Raw genomic sequence first — 16,759 nt, 5'->3', positions numbered from 1 at the left:
AGTCCCTGCAAGTTGATTTTGTACTGAAACGAACTGAAACCAAGAGCTGCCTGGAATTTAGGAAATATGTCTAAAAGTGATGGCACTCTTTGGAAAATGGTCAGCAGTCATGTAAAGTACACTTCATTTGTACTTAATGAGCTACAACCTGCAAACTCCAGGTATGGTTCTTTAAATACACAAGCAGTGTGGGTTCCCGTGTCCTCTGAGCAACAGTGATGGCGTCAAAGCAGCAACGTTTACATGGAGGCCAAAGAGCAGGCGAACCAGAGTTCAGTGTGTTATGTTAACAGAGTCCAGCTGCTAACGTTAAAGAGAGGAAAAACTTTTGGGGAACTGTTTGATTCACACAGCCGTTGTTAACTGAAAGAGTATGACTACAAAGTGTGTGTGTGTGTGTGTGTGTGTGTGTGTATCAGACCGGTTCCGGCTGAGGCAGATGTTAGTTTCCTGTAAAAGGCTGGGAAATGATGGGACAGGACGATGTTTACTTTATACATGTGTGTGTGTGTGGGCGTGTGTGTGTGTGTGTGTGTGTGTGTATTTTAATTCCACTCTCAAGTTTTCTGTGGTGTTTGCTACTGAGCAGCAGCTACACACCAGGTCAGCTCCACGCCCTCGTATTAAACATTTCCACTGACCAAAGACAAACTTTGGCCTAAAAATATAGCCGAGGCATTTTCAGGTGGAAAAAAGAACAGAAAAAAGAAAAGGGGAAAAAAACACGGATTAATCTTTCTCCTCACAGGTAAATAACTCATATTTACCTCAAAGAGAGAGAAAGAGAGAGAGTTATTGCTGACTTATTGGAGCTTGTTTTCAAAGTTAAAATCACATGCTGGAATAATATTTAAACAAAGTATTTCTAGAATGAAGGAAGGAAAGCATTAGTCACTTTCAGCACCCCTCCATGCTCTGATGGCCTAGCCTGTGTGTGTGAGTGTGTGTGTGAGTGTGTGTGTGTGTGTGTGTGTGTGTGTGTGTGTGTGTGTGTGTGTGTGTGACCGACCTGTCGTTGTTTCAAGGAGGGTTCAAACAGAGGCCTCAACCATACAAAGGCAGGCAGCGCGGAGGTAAACACGTTCAGCTTTGCAGCCTTCAAACACAACCCAGACAGATGCTTGGCAGGGTTGAAAACACTTTAACGCACAACAACAACTGAAAATGTAAAAGAAGCACAATGAAAAAGACCTCGGCAGTGATGCTAAACTGACAAACACCGGGATTTCACCTCCTCGCAGCAAGACCTTTGGATCAGAGATGGCCAGTACTAGGGATGAGTGTTGAGTCATTTTCTCCTGAAATTCACTGTACCTGTATTATAGCTAATTGTCGCAAACAAGCAAAACACAAAGGAAATTTACTGGTAAATCAACTCGTGGTGTATGTTCATTTTGGCGCTGATGTTATTTGACCCTGATCCACAGGTTGCCATGGAGACCCATCCCACAGAGCAAGTACATCATCTGCTCTGTTCCTGCCAGGAGCCAGGAGAGAACTAACAAGCACCTGCATCAGAAAAATGGCACTTAACAAGAACTTCTCCTAAGACAAGCACATGCAAAACACACCTCAGCTACCGATAGGCTCTTTGTCTGCCAGCTCATGTATGATGTCAAACACATTACATTCTGCACCTTAAACGTACAGGATTTACATTTGAGCATGTTTATCATCACTTTTGCATAGTTCAGTGTATGTTCATTCTTCTTCATGAACCACAATTTATCACCTTTCTTATCAACAAAAACTTTTTGCTCAAGATCTCTGGTTTAAATAAAATCTTATTGAATCTTGCTGATGTAAAGAAGGATCACCTCACCTTCAAAATTCAAAATCCTATGGAATGACCCTAGGCAACTTAATCAAGGTCGTTTTTTGATGTCTCTTTCATGAAGTCAAATTGGTAACTCTATTTGTCGGACATATACTATTACCTGTAGAGCTTTGTAATACACTAAAATATTACAGTTAAAAACTGAGTGTTGTACTTAATGACATGCTTCTCCACACATTATGGTTTCTTAAATTAGAGCACTTACAGCATCTGACAGGCACGTAGAGCTCCAAGTGCTGAGGTGTATGACAGCTCAAGCGTTTCTGTCTTTTCATGATGTTTGTAATTGATGATAACAGCCAGGTAGACAGAGCTCCCTGTACTTAGAGTTCCCATGTGCCCCAGGGCTGTCATTTAAAAGTTCCCTGTACCTCCAATTTCCTGCTTTGGTTTGTTTAAAGTGAGAATTCCTCATTCATGAAGAGTCAGAGTGTGTGTGTGTGTGTGTGTGTGTGTGTGTGTGTGTGTGTGTGTGTGTGTGTGAGAGAGAGAGAGAGAGAGAGAGAGAGAGAGAGTTGTTGTCCATGACTACATGTCTATACATCTGTGTCTATAGGTGTGTGTGTGTGTGTGTGTGTGTTAGTGCGGCAGCTGCCTCAGCCTCAGTCTGCTTCCTCTCTTCACAAGTCCAAATAAACGCATGCGTTGGTCCACTCTACTATGTTTGTCTCTCTGTGTTTATTTTTCTATTTCTCTCCCCCAACACACACAACTCCCCCTATCCTTTGCTCCCACAATCCATTGCTCTCTTTGCCTTCCTCTCTCTACACAGCACCCTGTGCCTAACTATGTCATTATTTCAAATTAAGGCTGTTAAAACTAACATTACAGTGGTTAATTAAATATATATACATATTTCATATTCTATTTTGTGTACCAAAGACTTTTACTTCTTTTTGCCATGGTATTGAAAGAGGAATCAAGTATTGTTAATTTAATTTAATTTAATATAATAATAATTTTAAAATTCTGTTATTGTGACAACCTTATTTCAACTAATGGCAGCACTTTAATCCCCATCGCCCCTCCCAATTTAGCATTCACAGATTGAGAAAAAAAATCTACAAACAAATCAAAATAATGAAAATGTCTGCAGCTCTCAAGTTTTCACATCACACTGAGAAGCACAACCAAAAGTTGTGTCAGCCGTTACACTATCCACAAGTGCCTTGTTGGTGCCCTGCATGTCGGAGCACCATGCATCAGCCTCCTTTTGACTGTAATCCTTAACATTATATATCACCTTCCAGGAGCTGCCGACGGGCCATTTTCATCTCTGCCGACTTCGTCCATAAATCACACAGAGCCTCTGTTTCCCCGCTATGCTCGTGCCCACTGGGCAGGGCAGCCATCTAATGATTTTGAAAGTGTCACAAAAAAAAAACTCAAAGATAGAACTTGAAAATAAAGACACAAGTGACAGTCAGGGACATTTTCAATAGAACAGAGCTTCCTTCTCAGTTATTTTCCAATTAAAATGGCTTGTTTTTCTTGTGCACAGTTCGCTATTACAAATTGCTTGGTCAGCAGTTCACAGAGACTCCTGCGACAAAATGTTCTTTTGGAGCACCAGGCATGGCGTCCGCATGAGATGGTGTTTAAAATCCCCAGCTTACTGCCAACTCCAACTTTGCCAGGAATTTTGGTGCTGAGCTCAGAGGAGAATTTACAAGCGTATTGTTTTCCCTCTGTTTTGGCGGGAGCTACTTTGTCCAAAAGGCACAATTAATAAATCAGACATAGAGAAAGACCCGGTCAACTCAGAGGCATCAATTTGATATTTAATACCACACTGCAACTAATCAAACTCTACACTGCTGCTGCAAATCAAACACAACTGTGAAACAGCGAACAATAGGACATTCACAATTTTTATTAAATGACACCAATACTAAAATTATTGCTGGCACGAACTCAGCACAAACATTTGTCCTTTTTTGAAAGGGCAGCAGGTAACCCAAGACTTCCAATGATGAGCCAGATCCTCCATTTTAGATCCTCAAATTTCCCGAAAATGGAAACGAGCTTCTTCATTCTACATGCATGTCATCATTGTGCCTGTGAGCCGTAACTGACTCATAGCTTATAGCTCTCCCATATCATGATAGATCAGGAACATTTGCTAGGAGACCTGTTTTCCCAACTCAAGGTTGGGAGATTGCAAGCCAGAAGTCTTGCACTGGATGTGCTTCAGACAGAGCTGTGAAGCACTACAGACACAGTGGAAACACACCATAATGGAACAAACAATTGTTGCTAGGCTTTATTATCCTCCAGGTGAGTGTCAGAGAGAAAGAAACGAGCCGAGAGCTGACACTTACCATACGCAAAGCAACAATCTAACACAAACTGTCTCTCCTTCTCACACACAGGCACACACAAACAAACAAAACAGTTGCCTGCGTAATCATTGGCATCTGCTAAACAATGATCTGAGAAACTGGCTATAGCCCAGAAATTCCTTACTGTTGCAGTTATGGTGAATATGGCATGTTTAGATGGGATCAAAAGTACACAACGTGTCTGTATTTCATGTGTTCAACAGGATACACATTATATCACAGAGGTTAAAAGCTCTGTCATACTGAGCTCTCCACAAGTGGTGACGACATTAACCCACAGGGGGGAAAACACAATGAGCGGCGACGAGTTTTACCTCCTGAAGAATATGCTCAAGACAAAGTACAATGATGCAGACACACTACACACACATCTCGCTCTCTCATACACACTCTAGCACGCATTATGCTAATGCTGAATGTTTCAAACAATGTTCAAAGAAGAAATCCATCATTTTATTCAAGGTAACAGGGTGCTTCGTTTGGTCGTCTGTCACAATAACTCAGAGAGTAGGAGAGTGAGGAAGGGAGTCAGCAAAGGTGACTACGGCAATGAAATATCTGTTTGCGTCACATCAGAGTCGCAGTACTGGCGGCTTAACCGTAAAGGCACAACTCCCATGATTCCACACAGCTTCACCACGTCATCAATCCGCGCCTTCTATTTTCATTGACAATGCGATTGATAATTGATCGATAATATGTTTTTAACAAAGAGTGTGGAAAGAGAATCAAACTGCAGCATTTTATTGCCACTGAACAGTCATGTATTTATATCAAAAAGAGACTTGATTTTTGCTGTTATTAATGCTTTTGATAATAATGTGAAATAAATGACATCATGATGTTTGATCTTTGCACAGCATATATCAATCTTGTTATAGATGAGAGTTTGCCTTGTATGAGATACAGATTTTGTGTGTATGTGGAGAAAACCTAGGCAACCTCACACGGGACTTAGACCTAGAACCTTAAACCTAGAATTTAGAATCCACATATTTAAGGTGGAATTCTAGTGGAAGGACTTAAGAGAACTGTGGAAACCTGTAGAATCACTTCAGTCCCCTGAGCACTGAGATGCAAACACACTGAGACACTGAGCTAAATAGTGAAATATAAACTCATCTACTACACTTGCAGTCAGTATTACAAACCTCATTGTTGGAAATTGGACAGGACCCACCTTTTTTTGGTGGTAAGTACCATATTTGCCAAAATGTACAGCAAGACAGAAAACAAAACTAGAGACACAGTAGTTTTGAAAGAAACCAGCAATAACATCAATGTTAATGAACTGCGTGATTCTAGGAGGGTTTAAGTTGGCTGGTTAAATACTGTACTGCACAGGCTATAGTTCGTTCCAGTGAAGAATTTGTGTGATTTGTTTGCTATTCAGAAAGCAATGATTACTCACGGTATATTTTGTTATGAAAGTGAGTGCACATGCTAAAATCAATTTCACACCTGTAGATCAGTTTAATTGGTCAGGAAGCACTGAAATATAATGATCCAGTCCGGTTCACGGTCCCATTGGCTTCTTACAAAAAAGCAATGTGGACATGAGGACGTGGACTGACACTTGACTCATTTAATGAGCAGTTTTGGTGGCTGTCATCTTACATCATCAGTGCTACACGGACCCCTGAGGGGGAATCTACACTGTCAAAATGAGATTTGAAAATATCTGAATATGAGCATCATTAGTCAAAACAGACCTGCAAGTGGACAACGTATGACAGACACGTAGAAAAGAAAGAAAAGGAAATCAGAATCCAAAAAAGCGAAAAAACTGATGGATTGATGATTTCTAGCCTTTATTTGATAGCGTAGAGACAAAGGAAATATTTGAAGACAGAAATGTTTCGACATGCAACAAAGGTTTCCTTCTAGAAAGGAAGTGATGACATTGTGAATATGTGTTGAGCTGCTTAACCAGGAAGCAGAATGTACAGAGAAATATGGCTGAGTTGCATTTTAAGAGTGCTCCGGCTCAGGCACAGCTCTGATGCAGTTTCATAGTCCACTGGAAACGTTTCACAGGCAGACTGTCTGTTCTTCAGAAGCCACATTTCTAGTATACTTAAGAGTTGCTTTGCTGCCATTTTTCTTGTTTTACAAACATAAGTATAGGCTGTCTTCCTTCCTCCATTTGCTTTCACACCACAAATAAACCATTTTTGGTCCAAGGAGGACCTCTGTCTGGTTGTTTGCTGAGTTTGACTGATGACTCTCCCACAAGCCTAAACAAACCGAACCAAATGAGCAAATTTGTTTGAACTAAACCAAAGAGTTCAGCTTAAGTTAACCATGTTTTTAACATGAATTATCAAACTAATGCTGTATTTCTGTGCTTCCAGATGGATCTCCATGTACATTCTGTGTGTCAGAAGCAGCAACAAGCACAGAGCAGAAATGTGAACTGGAAAGACAACAAGGCTGACTGCCTCCTCTCCCTGGAAAAATGTATCTGGGATAATAAAAAGGTAATGCACTATCATGATGTAGTTTTTGCATTATTCTCAAATAATTTTGTCGGAAATCAACCCACTTGTTAGCTTAAAGCAGTGTCATCTACTATGATGAAATTTCTTGAACTTCTAGTTTTCAGTTTTTTGTTCTAACAACGCAGACTTAATGGCTGGCTAGGTTTAGGCACCAAAAACACTTTGATAGTGTTAAGAAAAGATCACGTTTTGCCTTAAAAACAAACATGGCTGGAAACTCTCCCAACTTCTCATGCAAAACATCCACCTTTAATACCACAAAGACAGCTACAAAAGGTCCCAGCAGTTGCTAGGACGACCTGGGCTTTTTGGTGGTTCCAGTGATCCTACAGGTTGGTATCTTGCTTGACAGCCAAGTCGGGGGGTGTTACTACAACCCCTCCACCTCCAGATAAGAAAGTCAGCTCATATATATGTAATATCAACCTGACATAACACGTACTGTAAAAATGTTTTGTTAAATATGAAATGGACAAAACTAACATATCTGTGGTTTGCAGAAGCGTAAAGCAGAAACATTTTATTCTGGCAAACTCCAGAATATCAAATATATCAAAACATATCTAGTAGAATGGGTATTTCACAAGGACCAAGAGCATGATCCAAATCTGAGAAGAGACAACGGCTCAGTGGAGATAAATGATTTTTTAAGGTGTCGCATAAAGACAATACGTTTTCTGAATGTCCTATTTTCTTTTGATCTAGACAATTACCTTTTATGGTAGAACATATCAAGGCCATCCTGATATTACCAGACAGATGGAAAACCAGTCTTTGCACTTCATCCAGAAGAAAAGAGGCGAGAAGATTCTGCTGCATGAAACTCTGGAGAAAGATAGACTGGAGGATCAGAGGGAGGAAAAAGCCCAAAACCTCTCTGATGAGGAAAAGAATGAGAAAGTTCTGTGTGAAGAGGCACGTATAAAGAAAATGAAAGACAAACTCAAGTTGGAAAGGCAGAGAATGACCAGAGAGAGGAAGGCCTTTCAAGCTGAAATGGCCGAAATGAAGAATCTCTTCCAGATAGAGAAGGAGAAGATGGAAAAAGAAAGAAAGGCTTTCAAGAAAGAACTGAAGGACTTGAACAAAGAAAAGCACAAGATGGCCATGATGAGAGAGGCCTTCAATCAAGAGAAACTGGATATGGAGAGGATGAGGAAGGCTTTCCAGTTGGAGACAGCCAGCATGCAAAAAGAAAGAGAAATCTTCAACAAAGATCTGAGAGAGCAAAGGATGAAAAGGAAAGCATTTGAGTCCGAAAATGATGCCATGATTGATGAACGAGAAATGTTCAAGTCTGAAAGAGAAGAGATGGCAATGATGAGGAAGGCCTACATTCAAGAGAAGACAGGCATCCAGAGGATGAGGGAGGCTTTCCAGACAGAGAAGAAGAACACTGAAAAAGAAAGAAAAGCCTTCAACAAAGAGCTTAAAGAAAGATCTCAGCGTAGAAAGGCTTTTGATGCTGAAAAACATGCTATCTGTGAGGAGAGGAAGGCATTTGAGACTGAAAAGCAGGAGATGGAGAAAATGAGGAAAGACTTTCTTGAAGAAAAGATGAACATCCACAGGATGAGGGAGGCTTTGAGCAAAGAGGGAGACGTGATGATGCAGAAGAAGGCATCCAGTGCTGCCAACATTTCATCTTCCATTTCTGTTGGGGACTGCAGGAATCAACATGGCAACTCCAGCAGCACAAAGAAACGGAATCAGAAGTCTCGCCAAAGAGCCTCACAAGCATTCACTTAAATGTGCATATAAATTTAAATGTTACTGCGCCATTGTATGAGTATGTAACAAATAAAAGTGTGTTCTGTTCTCCACTGATTAAAGACCAAAAAAATATCTTTAGAATAAGAATCACTTAATTACCAGAGACGGGTGTACAAGGAATTTACCCTGGGAAGAGAAAGCTCATCAGAAGACTAAAATAACTGTCTTTCTGTGTGCTTCAACAAACAGTCTAGATGTAGCTTACATCCATGTCTGTTCAGATGTTTACAATGTTTGCAATGAAAACTTTACAGGAATTATAAAAGGTATTAACTTAAGCTAAAAAGGAACTTAGAACATCCATACAGTTGCGGCGTTTTCAAGCTGGCACCTAATATTAGTGTTACCAGTTCAGTATCTGACCTAATGTGAAATATGGTCACAATTTGCTCTTCTGTTCCTGAGTTACTGTGTTGCATAATGGACTGAAAAGTATTTTTGCAAAACATTATAATGGAACAGTGAAGTTATCCCACTTTTTGGATATGTGATGTGATTACTTTATCATTTTATCCTACTGGACATTCTGGTGAAATTTTGTCATCATTAGCAGAAGAATTATTGGGTTATGGATAGCTAATTTCTAACTAGTTCATCAATGAACATGATATCTCCAAGCCAAGATGTCATGTTCATAAGATTGGAAGGGACAGACCAAACAAAAATATCATGCTATCTATCTCTATCAGCTATTCTCTGTAGAGAGGAATAAAAAAGTGAAATAATTTGGTTACTCAAATTAAACTATGCAACTATGGATTTGAGGTGAAATAAACACCGACAACTCACAGACTGAAAAGTGATCAGGAAAAGACCTGCAATTTTTGGTATGCCATCAGATTGATCTACTGTCTTTAAACAGCTGTGTGCGAGTGTGAGCGGACCTCATCAAGTTTCACCCTTACAGGCCTAAGCTATTTTTAGGGCAATTTCACTACCTTTACTCACAAGCATTTACCATTACAAGAGCCATCCATACATGCTATACATTGTTTTTCTCAGCACAGTCTAGGCCAGGCATGTCAAACTGGTCCACAGGAGGGCCGGTGTGGCTGCAAGTTTTCTTTCCAACCAAGTAGCAGCACACCAGACTTGACTCATTTAATCAACTGATCTCCGTCTTCAGACAGCTAATTGGTCAAACGGTGTGCTCTTGGTTGGTTGGCACAAAAACCTGCAGCCACACCGGCCCTCCTGTGGACCAGTTTGACATGTGTGGTCTAGGCTATCCAGATCTGCCATCATTTTATGTGGTAACAATTTATGTCAACAAAAAAATGTTGTGTATTATGAAATTCTGCCAGTAGACATATCTTTTCAAATTTGTGTAGGGAACCTCTCTGGAACCTGGCAATATAAGAACCATGGAGGGATACTCTATGGCTTACCAGTTTACAAAAACATGTGGTTTGTGCCAGATGGAAGTAAATGCTATTTTTTATTTCTTTAACTGAAGTTAATGATATTGTTTTATTTCTGTTGAAAAATGTGCATTTGAAATAAATATGCAATCTATACATACATATACAGAAACAGAAAAATTAAATTAGTGAAGTAAGTACAGTGTAGCTGAACACATAGACAAATGCCAGATATTGTTCTGAATATGCATTGCAGCACCCAAAGTAGCTGAACAGAGAAGAAAGGGTGTGAATTTGGACGCACTTTGCGTCCACCAGCCTCTTGGCGTTAAGGAACATTTGAAAGGCAATGGAGACAGCAAATCTGAGAGGACCATGGGAGGGAGGATGGAAAAGAAAATGCGCAAGGAGATTCCTGCGGGACACCTGGATGCTGCTGCTATTCCTGTGCAGGAGGTTGCGAGCAACAAGTGTCTGATTGAGGATCTCTGGACAGTCGGAGGGTTGTGTGGTGGCGGTTAAAGGCTCAGAACAGCCTGCTGGAGCAGGGCAGCAGGAATATACCACAAGCATCTTCACTGCTTGTTTACCATGAACATCTCTCTGACAGGAGCAGGAATTACACATGTTGACAGAGCAACTGCTTTGATCTAGAAAATATAAAATGGAGGACAGAGAGAGCTTTGCTAATGATTGTAAAGAAGTGTGATATTTAATTGGATTTACATAAATACATTTAATAAAGGGTGTGTTTATTTACATCTGGGTGGGAATAGTTGAATGCTATTCAACTATTCTATTTATTCTATTTATTTATATTTATTTGTCTTTTTACAAGCGGTTCCTTTTGCTCCACAAATCTTGTTGCATATTACCTTTTATCCCAAAAAAAGGTTTCTGTCTGTTCTTGGCCTATTGTGCCATGATTGCACCTAGTACTCATTGCCTCAACAGGTAGATTAGATTCTACCTGTGAGCTCAAGCCCATTCAAGTGATGGGTCCTGCCAGAAACCAAATGTTTTTTCAGGTTGCAGTTACAGTTTGGTTAGATTCAGGCAACAATTTGGCAATTAAATTTGGCACCAAAAACTACTTGGCTGGGTTACCCACACAGAAATAGCATTGCTGGATACAACACATAAACATGGTTGCAAATAGCATGTATACTTTTCCACATATAATTTATGATCTTATTCAATAAAATGTCACTAATCCAATAGGCTAAAATATAATTTTTTTTTATTATTATTATTTTAAATTTATTTTTTATTTATTTTTAAATTAAGTCCCCCCAACCCACCCCTGTAAGCTAGCTCCAAACAGAAATAGTTTTGAGAGAGAGAGAGGGAAAAGGACATATTCACATGCTGGTTTATGGGGTTTCCAGTGAGCAAACAAATTTCTATTTCTGCATCTGTTTCACCTCTTTCTCTGAACATCTCCACAGAGAATCCTCTACCATCAGAGCTCAAAAAATAAAATATTCACAAAAAGGTACACGAACAAAAGATGCACATCAATTGTGTTTGTACCACTTTATGGAGCCCACTTGGATGCATTCCACAAGAGGATGCATGGCCGCGAAAAATTAGAGGTGCTTGAATGTCTGCAGAGCCATCGCCTTGCAAACTTATGGACATGGAAAATATAATTTTGGCTTGTTAGTAGCTCCTAACATGCTTTCACACCGACCACGTCAACACTATGAGTTAAACAAGGAGACAAGAAAGGAGAGGTCACGCTGTTGCCACCTCTTCCTCTATTTGATCCCTGCCCCCCCCGGTCCTCACCCCTCACCACATTCCTCCAGTGTATCACTTTTGTAAGATGACAGATGACTATCCTCTCATCTGTCTTTGAACTTGACTGCTACACTGTCCCCATTCACAGCTGCATGCATGTGAGTATTGTGCTTGGAGAATGTGTGTGTGTGTGTGTGAACGCTCCTTCAGCAGAACCTCGCCGTTGCTGATTGAGCTCATAAGTTAAATGTGACAGGCATAATGAGTAGAGGATGTCAGGGGAGTGGGTGGGTCAAACAATTTTAATAAATCCAAGCGGCGTGAAATGGGTGTCAAACATGCATGTCACAGATCACATATCACACCCAGTGTCTGTCACTGCCACTGTGGGTTTGGAGATCAGCAAGAATGACATCAGTGCCCTCAAATCCCATGTCTCCTTGTGATGTAAAGAGCCTATCAAAGGGTCATGTACATGAGAGATTTGACTTTATAGGAGGCACCAAGTCTACAGCAAAGGACAGCTTTGTCATTTCCTCAACTCACTGTAATCACTGTGTTATCAAATATTAAGCAATTAGTGTCAAGCAGCTTTATAGAACTCTGCGCTAAGGCCCTACATGTTCTTTTTGCATGTCTCAGATGATTCATTTTCAGAACAAGAAGAAAACAACTCATACTCTCCCACAGTACTCTGTTTCACTCTTACCGTCAGAGCGGTGGATGCAGGTATGCTGGTTGTCACTGAGGAAGAAGCCCTCACGGCACTGACACTCGTAGCTCCCCATGGTGTTGACACACACTTGCTGGCATCCACCGTTGTTGTCCAGACACTCATCCACATCTGTTAGGGAGCAGAGAGAGATAAAATGAGCCATGGCAGTATGGTGGAATAAGAGCTAATTATGCTTCAGAAACAAACATGTGTCAGTGAAGGTTTATGTGTCGGGAAATGTCTGATGAGAGGGATGACACCAGAGTCAGGAATGTGAGGGCGACACGAGTATAAACACACACACACACACACACACACACACACACACACACACAAGGGCAGACAGGGTGACCCAACAGGCGCCTGATCCAAGCACTGTAGGTGGCTGAATCAAACCCCTGGCACTAGGTGGTAACGGGGGACTGACAACCTGAATATCTACAGTGTGTGTGTGTGTTATGTGCACATGATGGTGCACGAGTGTGTTTATAGGGCCCCACCGTGCCACTAAAAGGCCAGTAAATTTCCAATGGGGCATTTTGATGGGGCTGAAGTGAACTGCAAACATGTAACACCCTCAACTGACTTTAACAGGGACAAGGAAGGGCTGCCTGTGTGTGTGTGTGTGTGTGTGTGTGAGTGTGTGTGTGTGTGTGTTTGTGTGTGTGTGTACCCAGTACTTGTCCAGGATGATTTTGCATTGTGTTTAGTCTGAGGTTGACCTAGCAGCCAGCTCAGGTTATGCAAACATAGACATATGTGAAGAAGAAGGAAAGACTTAGAGAAAGACAAAAACACACAATCATGCTGGACATGATGTTCAACCTTGTTCTGCTTGTGCCTAAACTTACTTTTATCTAATGACTACTATTAAGCTCAGACTATATGCTGTTAACAGACTAAAGCACAGAGCTCTAATTTGAAGCTAAGCTTTTAAGAACACAGTTCAATCAATCCCCATCTGAAGGCAAAAATCTTGAATGGTCAAAAGCAAGGGGAGAACCCTGACTGTATCAGCCCTTCATCCATCACTACATACTTAAATTACACTGCACACTACTACTACACACACTCTCACCACTGACCGACAATAACAACTGTTACAGTCTGAAAAAAAAAACTGTGATGCAATGATGCAGTGAGAACTACCTTCAGCTGAACATGGACCAAACAACAGAACTGGTCATCAGCCCATCAAACGCACCCACCTCCATTCATGATGAGGCAGGTGAGACAGGTGAGCAGCCTAACCTATCTGGGACTCACTTTAAACAAGAATCGCTTCTATCAATAAAATATCCCATCTGTGGGGTCATTGCACCTTCAACCACAACATTTCACATTACTACCATATGGATAGAAGGGAAAAGCCTGCTCCAGCAGGACAAACTACCTCGCTGACACTGTTGTGAGTTGGGATACTGCAAGGGGCATGAATGGATACAGTGAGATTTTGTGTATTGTCCAAAGCTGGCTTCCCTGGTTTGGCAGGGGATAAGGATGAGTGAGTACAGTATCTGAATCTGTTCAGCAAACTACACTATCTGTACATGTATCTGAATGAGCAGAGCTGAAACCAGATGTTAATCAGACTCATGTTATTTACGTCCAAGAGCAGGCTAACTGTTTGCGCAAAATTCAGTCAGCTACCTATTGAGGATATTCCCTCATCACAAGTATGGCTATCAACGCCTTTTATTTGAATGATACTCAAAAGTACATTATCTGTACCACATACTCGTTCTGTCTTTCTCCCTGATCCAGCTACAGAACTACAGAGTCATTTCTCTACTTTAAGAAGGTAGAGGTGGGTTTGTTCAACACCCTGCAGTGAGGACAGAGCCTTTAATAGCCTTGTTAACAGTGTGCAGAGAGAGAGGGGGAATGCTTTACTGTAAGGTATATCCTGATGGGAAGAAAGGGGTGGATGAGGGACAGGAGAGGAGGCAAAGACCAGTCTCACTGCTTGGAAAGCCATCGTACAGATATACCAGCCGCTGGAGAGCAAGTCACAAAAATACACTCATTTTGTCTACATGTTCTTCTCATCTTTTCTCCTCCGTTTTCTCCTTCTTCTCATTTCTGGAAGAAAAGGAGATCAGCTCCAAGGGGACCTTAAAAAATGCACTGACGCTACTCCAATTACGGAGACCTAGACTGAGGAAGGCAGGCCACAAAGGAGAAGATAGAAAGATCGTGGTTGTGCACAGTGCAGAGATGAACACCGTAGCACCATAGCACCACAGATAACACAGCTGTGCTGGTTGGAGTTACAGCTGTTGTGGTTCCTGGCATGTCAGATCAAATAGATGTCTAGACTGATTTTAGGGTCACCTTGTGAATTTTTAGCCATTTAAATTTATTGGCATGAAGCAAATGAAACTCGATGGGCACTTAGGGGTTCAAGTTCACTTAAATCTGGCCCACCCTGTATCGACACACACCTACAGGTTCATTTCCAAAATTCCAGCTTTCCCAGGCTATTTTATTTAAGGATTATGGTCGATGTAATTTATACTCAAGCCCCACCTAAGTAATCAATATCCAAGACTCCAACCTAACCAAATAATTACCAAATTATCACTCGCAGATGTATTTGGAATCAGCTCCTGGTAACTACAGATCTGCCCACGAACCTGATCGCTTATCATTTTCTGAATTTGCACTGGATGGTGCATGAATGAGAGTGAAATCTAATTTAATGCTGACTGTATTCTGTACTGGACCCACACATACATAAACCTCTAGTTCATGTATAAATTAAAATTAGTAGTCATGTCCTTGCTGAGCTCTGAGCTTTGTTTTCATTTCACTCTCTTAAGAGCTGTTTTGTGTAAATGTCATGGTCTAACGGATGTCATTAATATGACTGATGCATTTAATTTTCTGCCTGGAGGGGGACAGAAGAAGAAAGAGAGAGACGGGGAGAGAGAGAGAGAGAGAGAGAAAGAAGACATGCAGCCATGTCTAAGTCACACGGGTGTCTGCCAATATTTCTGCATAAACACAGGCCATGGGGCCATTTTGCAAGTTTCAACCGGAGCTTCTCTGTTTTGTTTGATTGTGCTTGTGTAAACTTGTGTAAACCTTTGTTTAGACACTACGAGGATGTGCTTGACACATCAGAGCAAGGAAAGATTAAGCGAAAAAATGAAGGGAGAGAGATGGAGGTGAAGGGTGTCGGGTGGGAAAGGCAAGCCTTGTAAGTGAGGGTTCAATCAAATGCTGCGTATGCATTTAGAATTTTTGAATTCAGCTTTGGCTTGCTCTAACGTGTGATTTTATTCTCCCAAACAGAGCTACACAGGTACGTCCAACCTTTACCTGTAGATTAAGACACAGAAGGGTTGCTGTATATCCTGTTTGTTTGGGCTTACAGTAGCAGGTTACCTCAAACGTGTATGAAAATATTTGCACAAAGATTTCTTGAAAGTTTGAACAAGAAGCAGTGAGGAAAACCACAAGCACCTTGGGAAGGTGGGTGGTTCATGGCCAGTATGGACAGAAGATCCTGTTTCAGTTTTCATATGGGCAACGGGCTATTTAAAAACTATTTCTTAATTTTGTGTAAATGTGACTGTTGAAACCTTCTTTTGAGTATCAGAGATTTTGTCCTACATCTCTTACATCAGACTCACATTAGGAAGGGATCATTTGACAGTATGGACAGGAAGAACCACAAGCAAATATTCTTGCAATTAGGGCTGTGTACTAACAAGAATACGACACAGGGGTTAATATATTGATATATACTGTGAGCAAGGTGATTAATAGTCATTTTATTTAGAATCTACAGAATCAACACAGTATTACAAAACATAAGTTTATCGATATCTTCTTACACCTCTACTGTCAATGGGCAGCCTTTACTGAGTAAGTACTTCTCTTGGTGCAGTAACTGGAATGTGCATATTATTTTACATTTTGCTTTTTTGTCTTTGTCTTACTCCTCAGTCGAGCATTTTGTAATACAATCCAGATTCAAAAAAAAAAAAAAGCGGGAATTTATACATGAATAAAATACAATGTGATAATCTGATAATCTTTTTTTTTTTTTTTTAGAAATATACCCAATTGAAAAAAGTACAAAGACAATGTTTATTATCTTGTGATTTAAATATATGCTTATTTTGAGTTTGATGCCAGCCACATGTTTCAAACTGGTTGGGAAACACAAGGAAAAAAAAGACTGGGAAAAGTGTTCTCTGCTTAGAAAACACCAGTGGGAACCCTTCCACAGATCAACAAATTCACTGGCAAAAGTATCATACGAAGGGTATTACTACATGGACTCAGGACCACTTCATAAATTTGCTGTTGGTAAACAGTTTGTTTGCAAATGATTTTATTCTGTATTTATTTGTTTTACACAGTGTCCCAGCTATCAGGGTTGTAAATGGGAACACATTTTGGATCCTCATTCTAAAACAAATCAAATGGCTTTCATTGTGTGATCCTGTCAAACTTTGCCTCAGTTTATGTGCCCC

At 40.6% G+C, this 16,759-nt stretch overlaps 1 protein-coding gene across 6 annotated transcripts in view; it reads right to left on the bottom strand.

Moving 5' to 3' along the window:
* The window catches only part of scube1 (signal peptide, CUB domain, EGF-like 1), a 104,053-nt gene that overhangs the window by 55,699 nt on the left and 31,595 nt on the right, over nucleotides 1–16,759 (bottom strand). For all 6 annotated transcript variants that reach the window (XM_046378523.1, XM_046378524.1, XM_046378528.1 and 3 more), the window contains one exon: nucleotides 12,267–12,401. In XM_046378523.1, coding sequence (XP_046234479.1) covers nucleotides 12,267–12,401 — 135 coding nt within the window. The remainder of the gene's footprint in view (nucleotides 1–12,266; nucleotides 12,402–16,759) is intronic.

This window comes from Scatophagus argus, chromosome 22, assembly GCF_020382885.2.
Source record: "Scatophagus argus isolate fScaArg1 chromosome 22, fScaArg1.pri, whole genome shotgun sequence".
Taxonomy (NCBI): domain Eukaryota; kingdom Metazoa; phylum Chordata; class Actinopteri; family Scatophagidae; genus Scatophagus; species Scatophagus argus.
The sequence above is the reverse complement of the archived record's forward strand: the minus strand, read 5'-3'. Positions and strand labels throughout refer to the sequence as shown.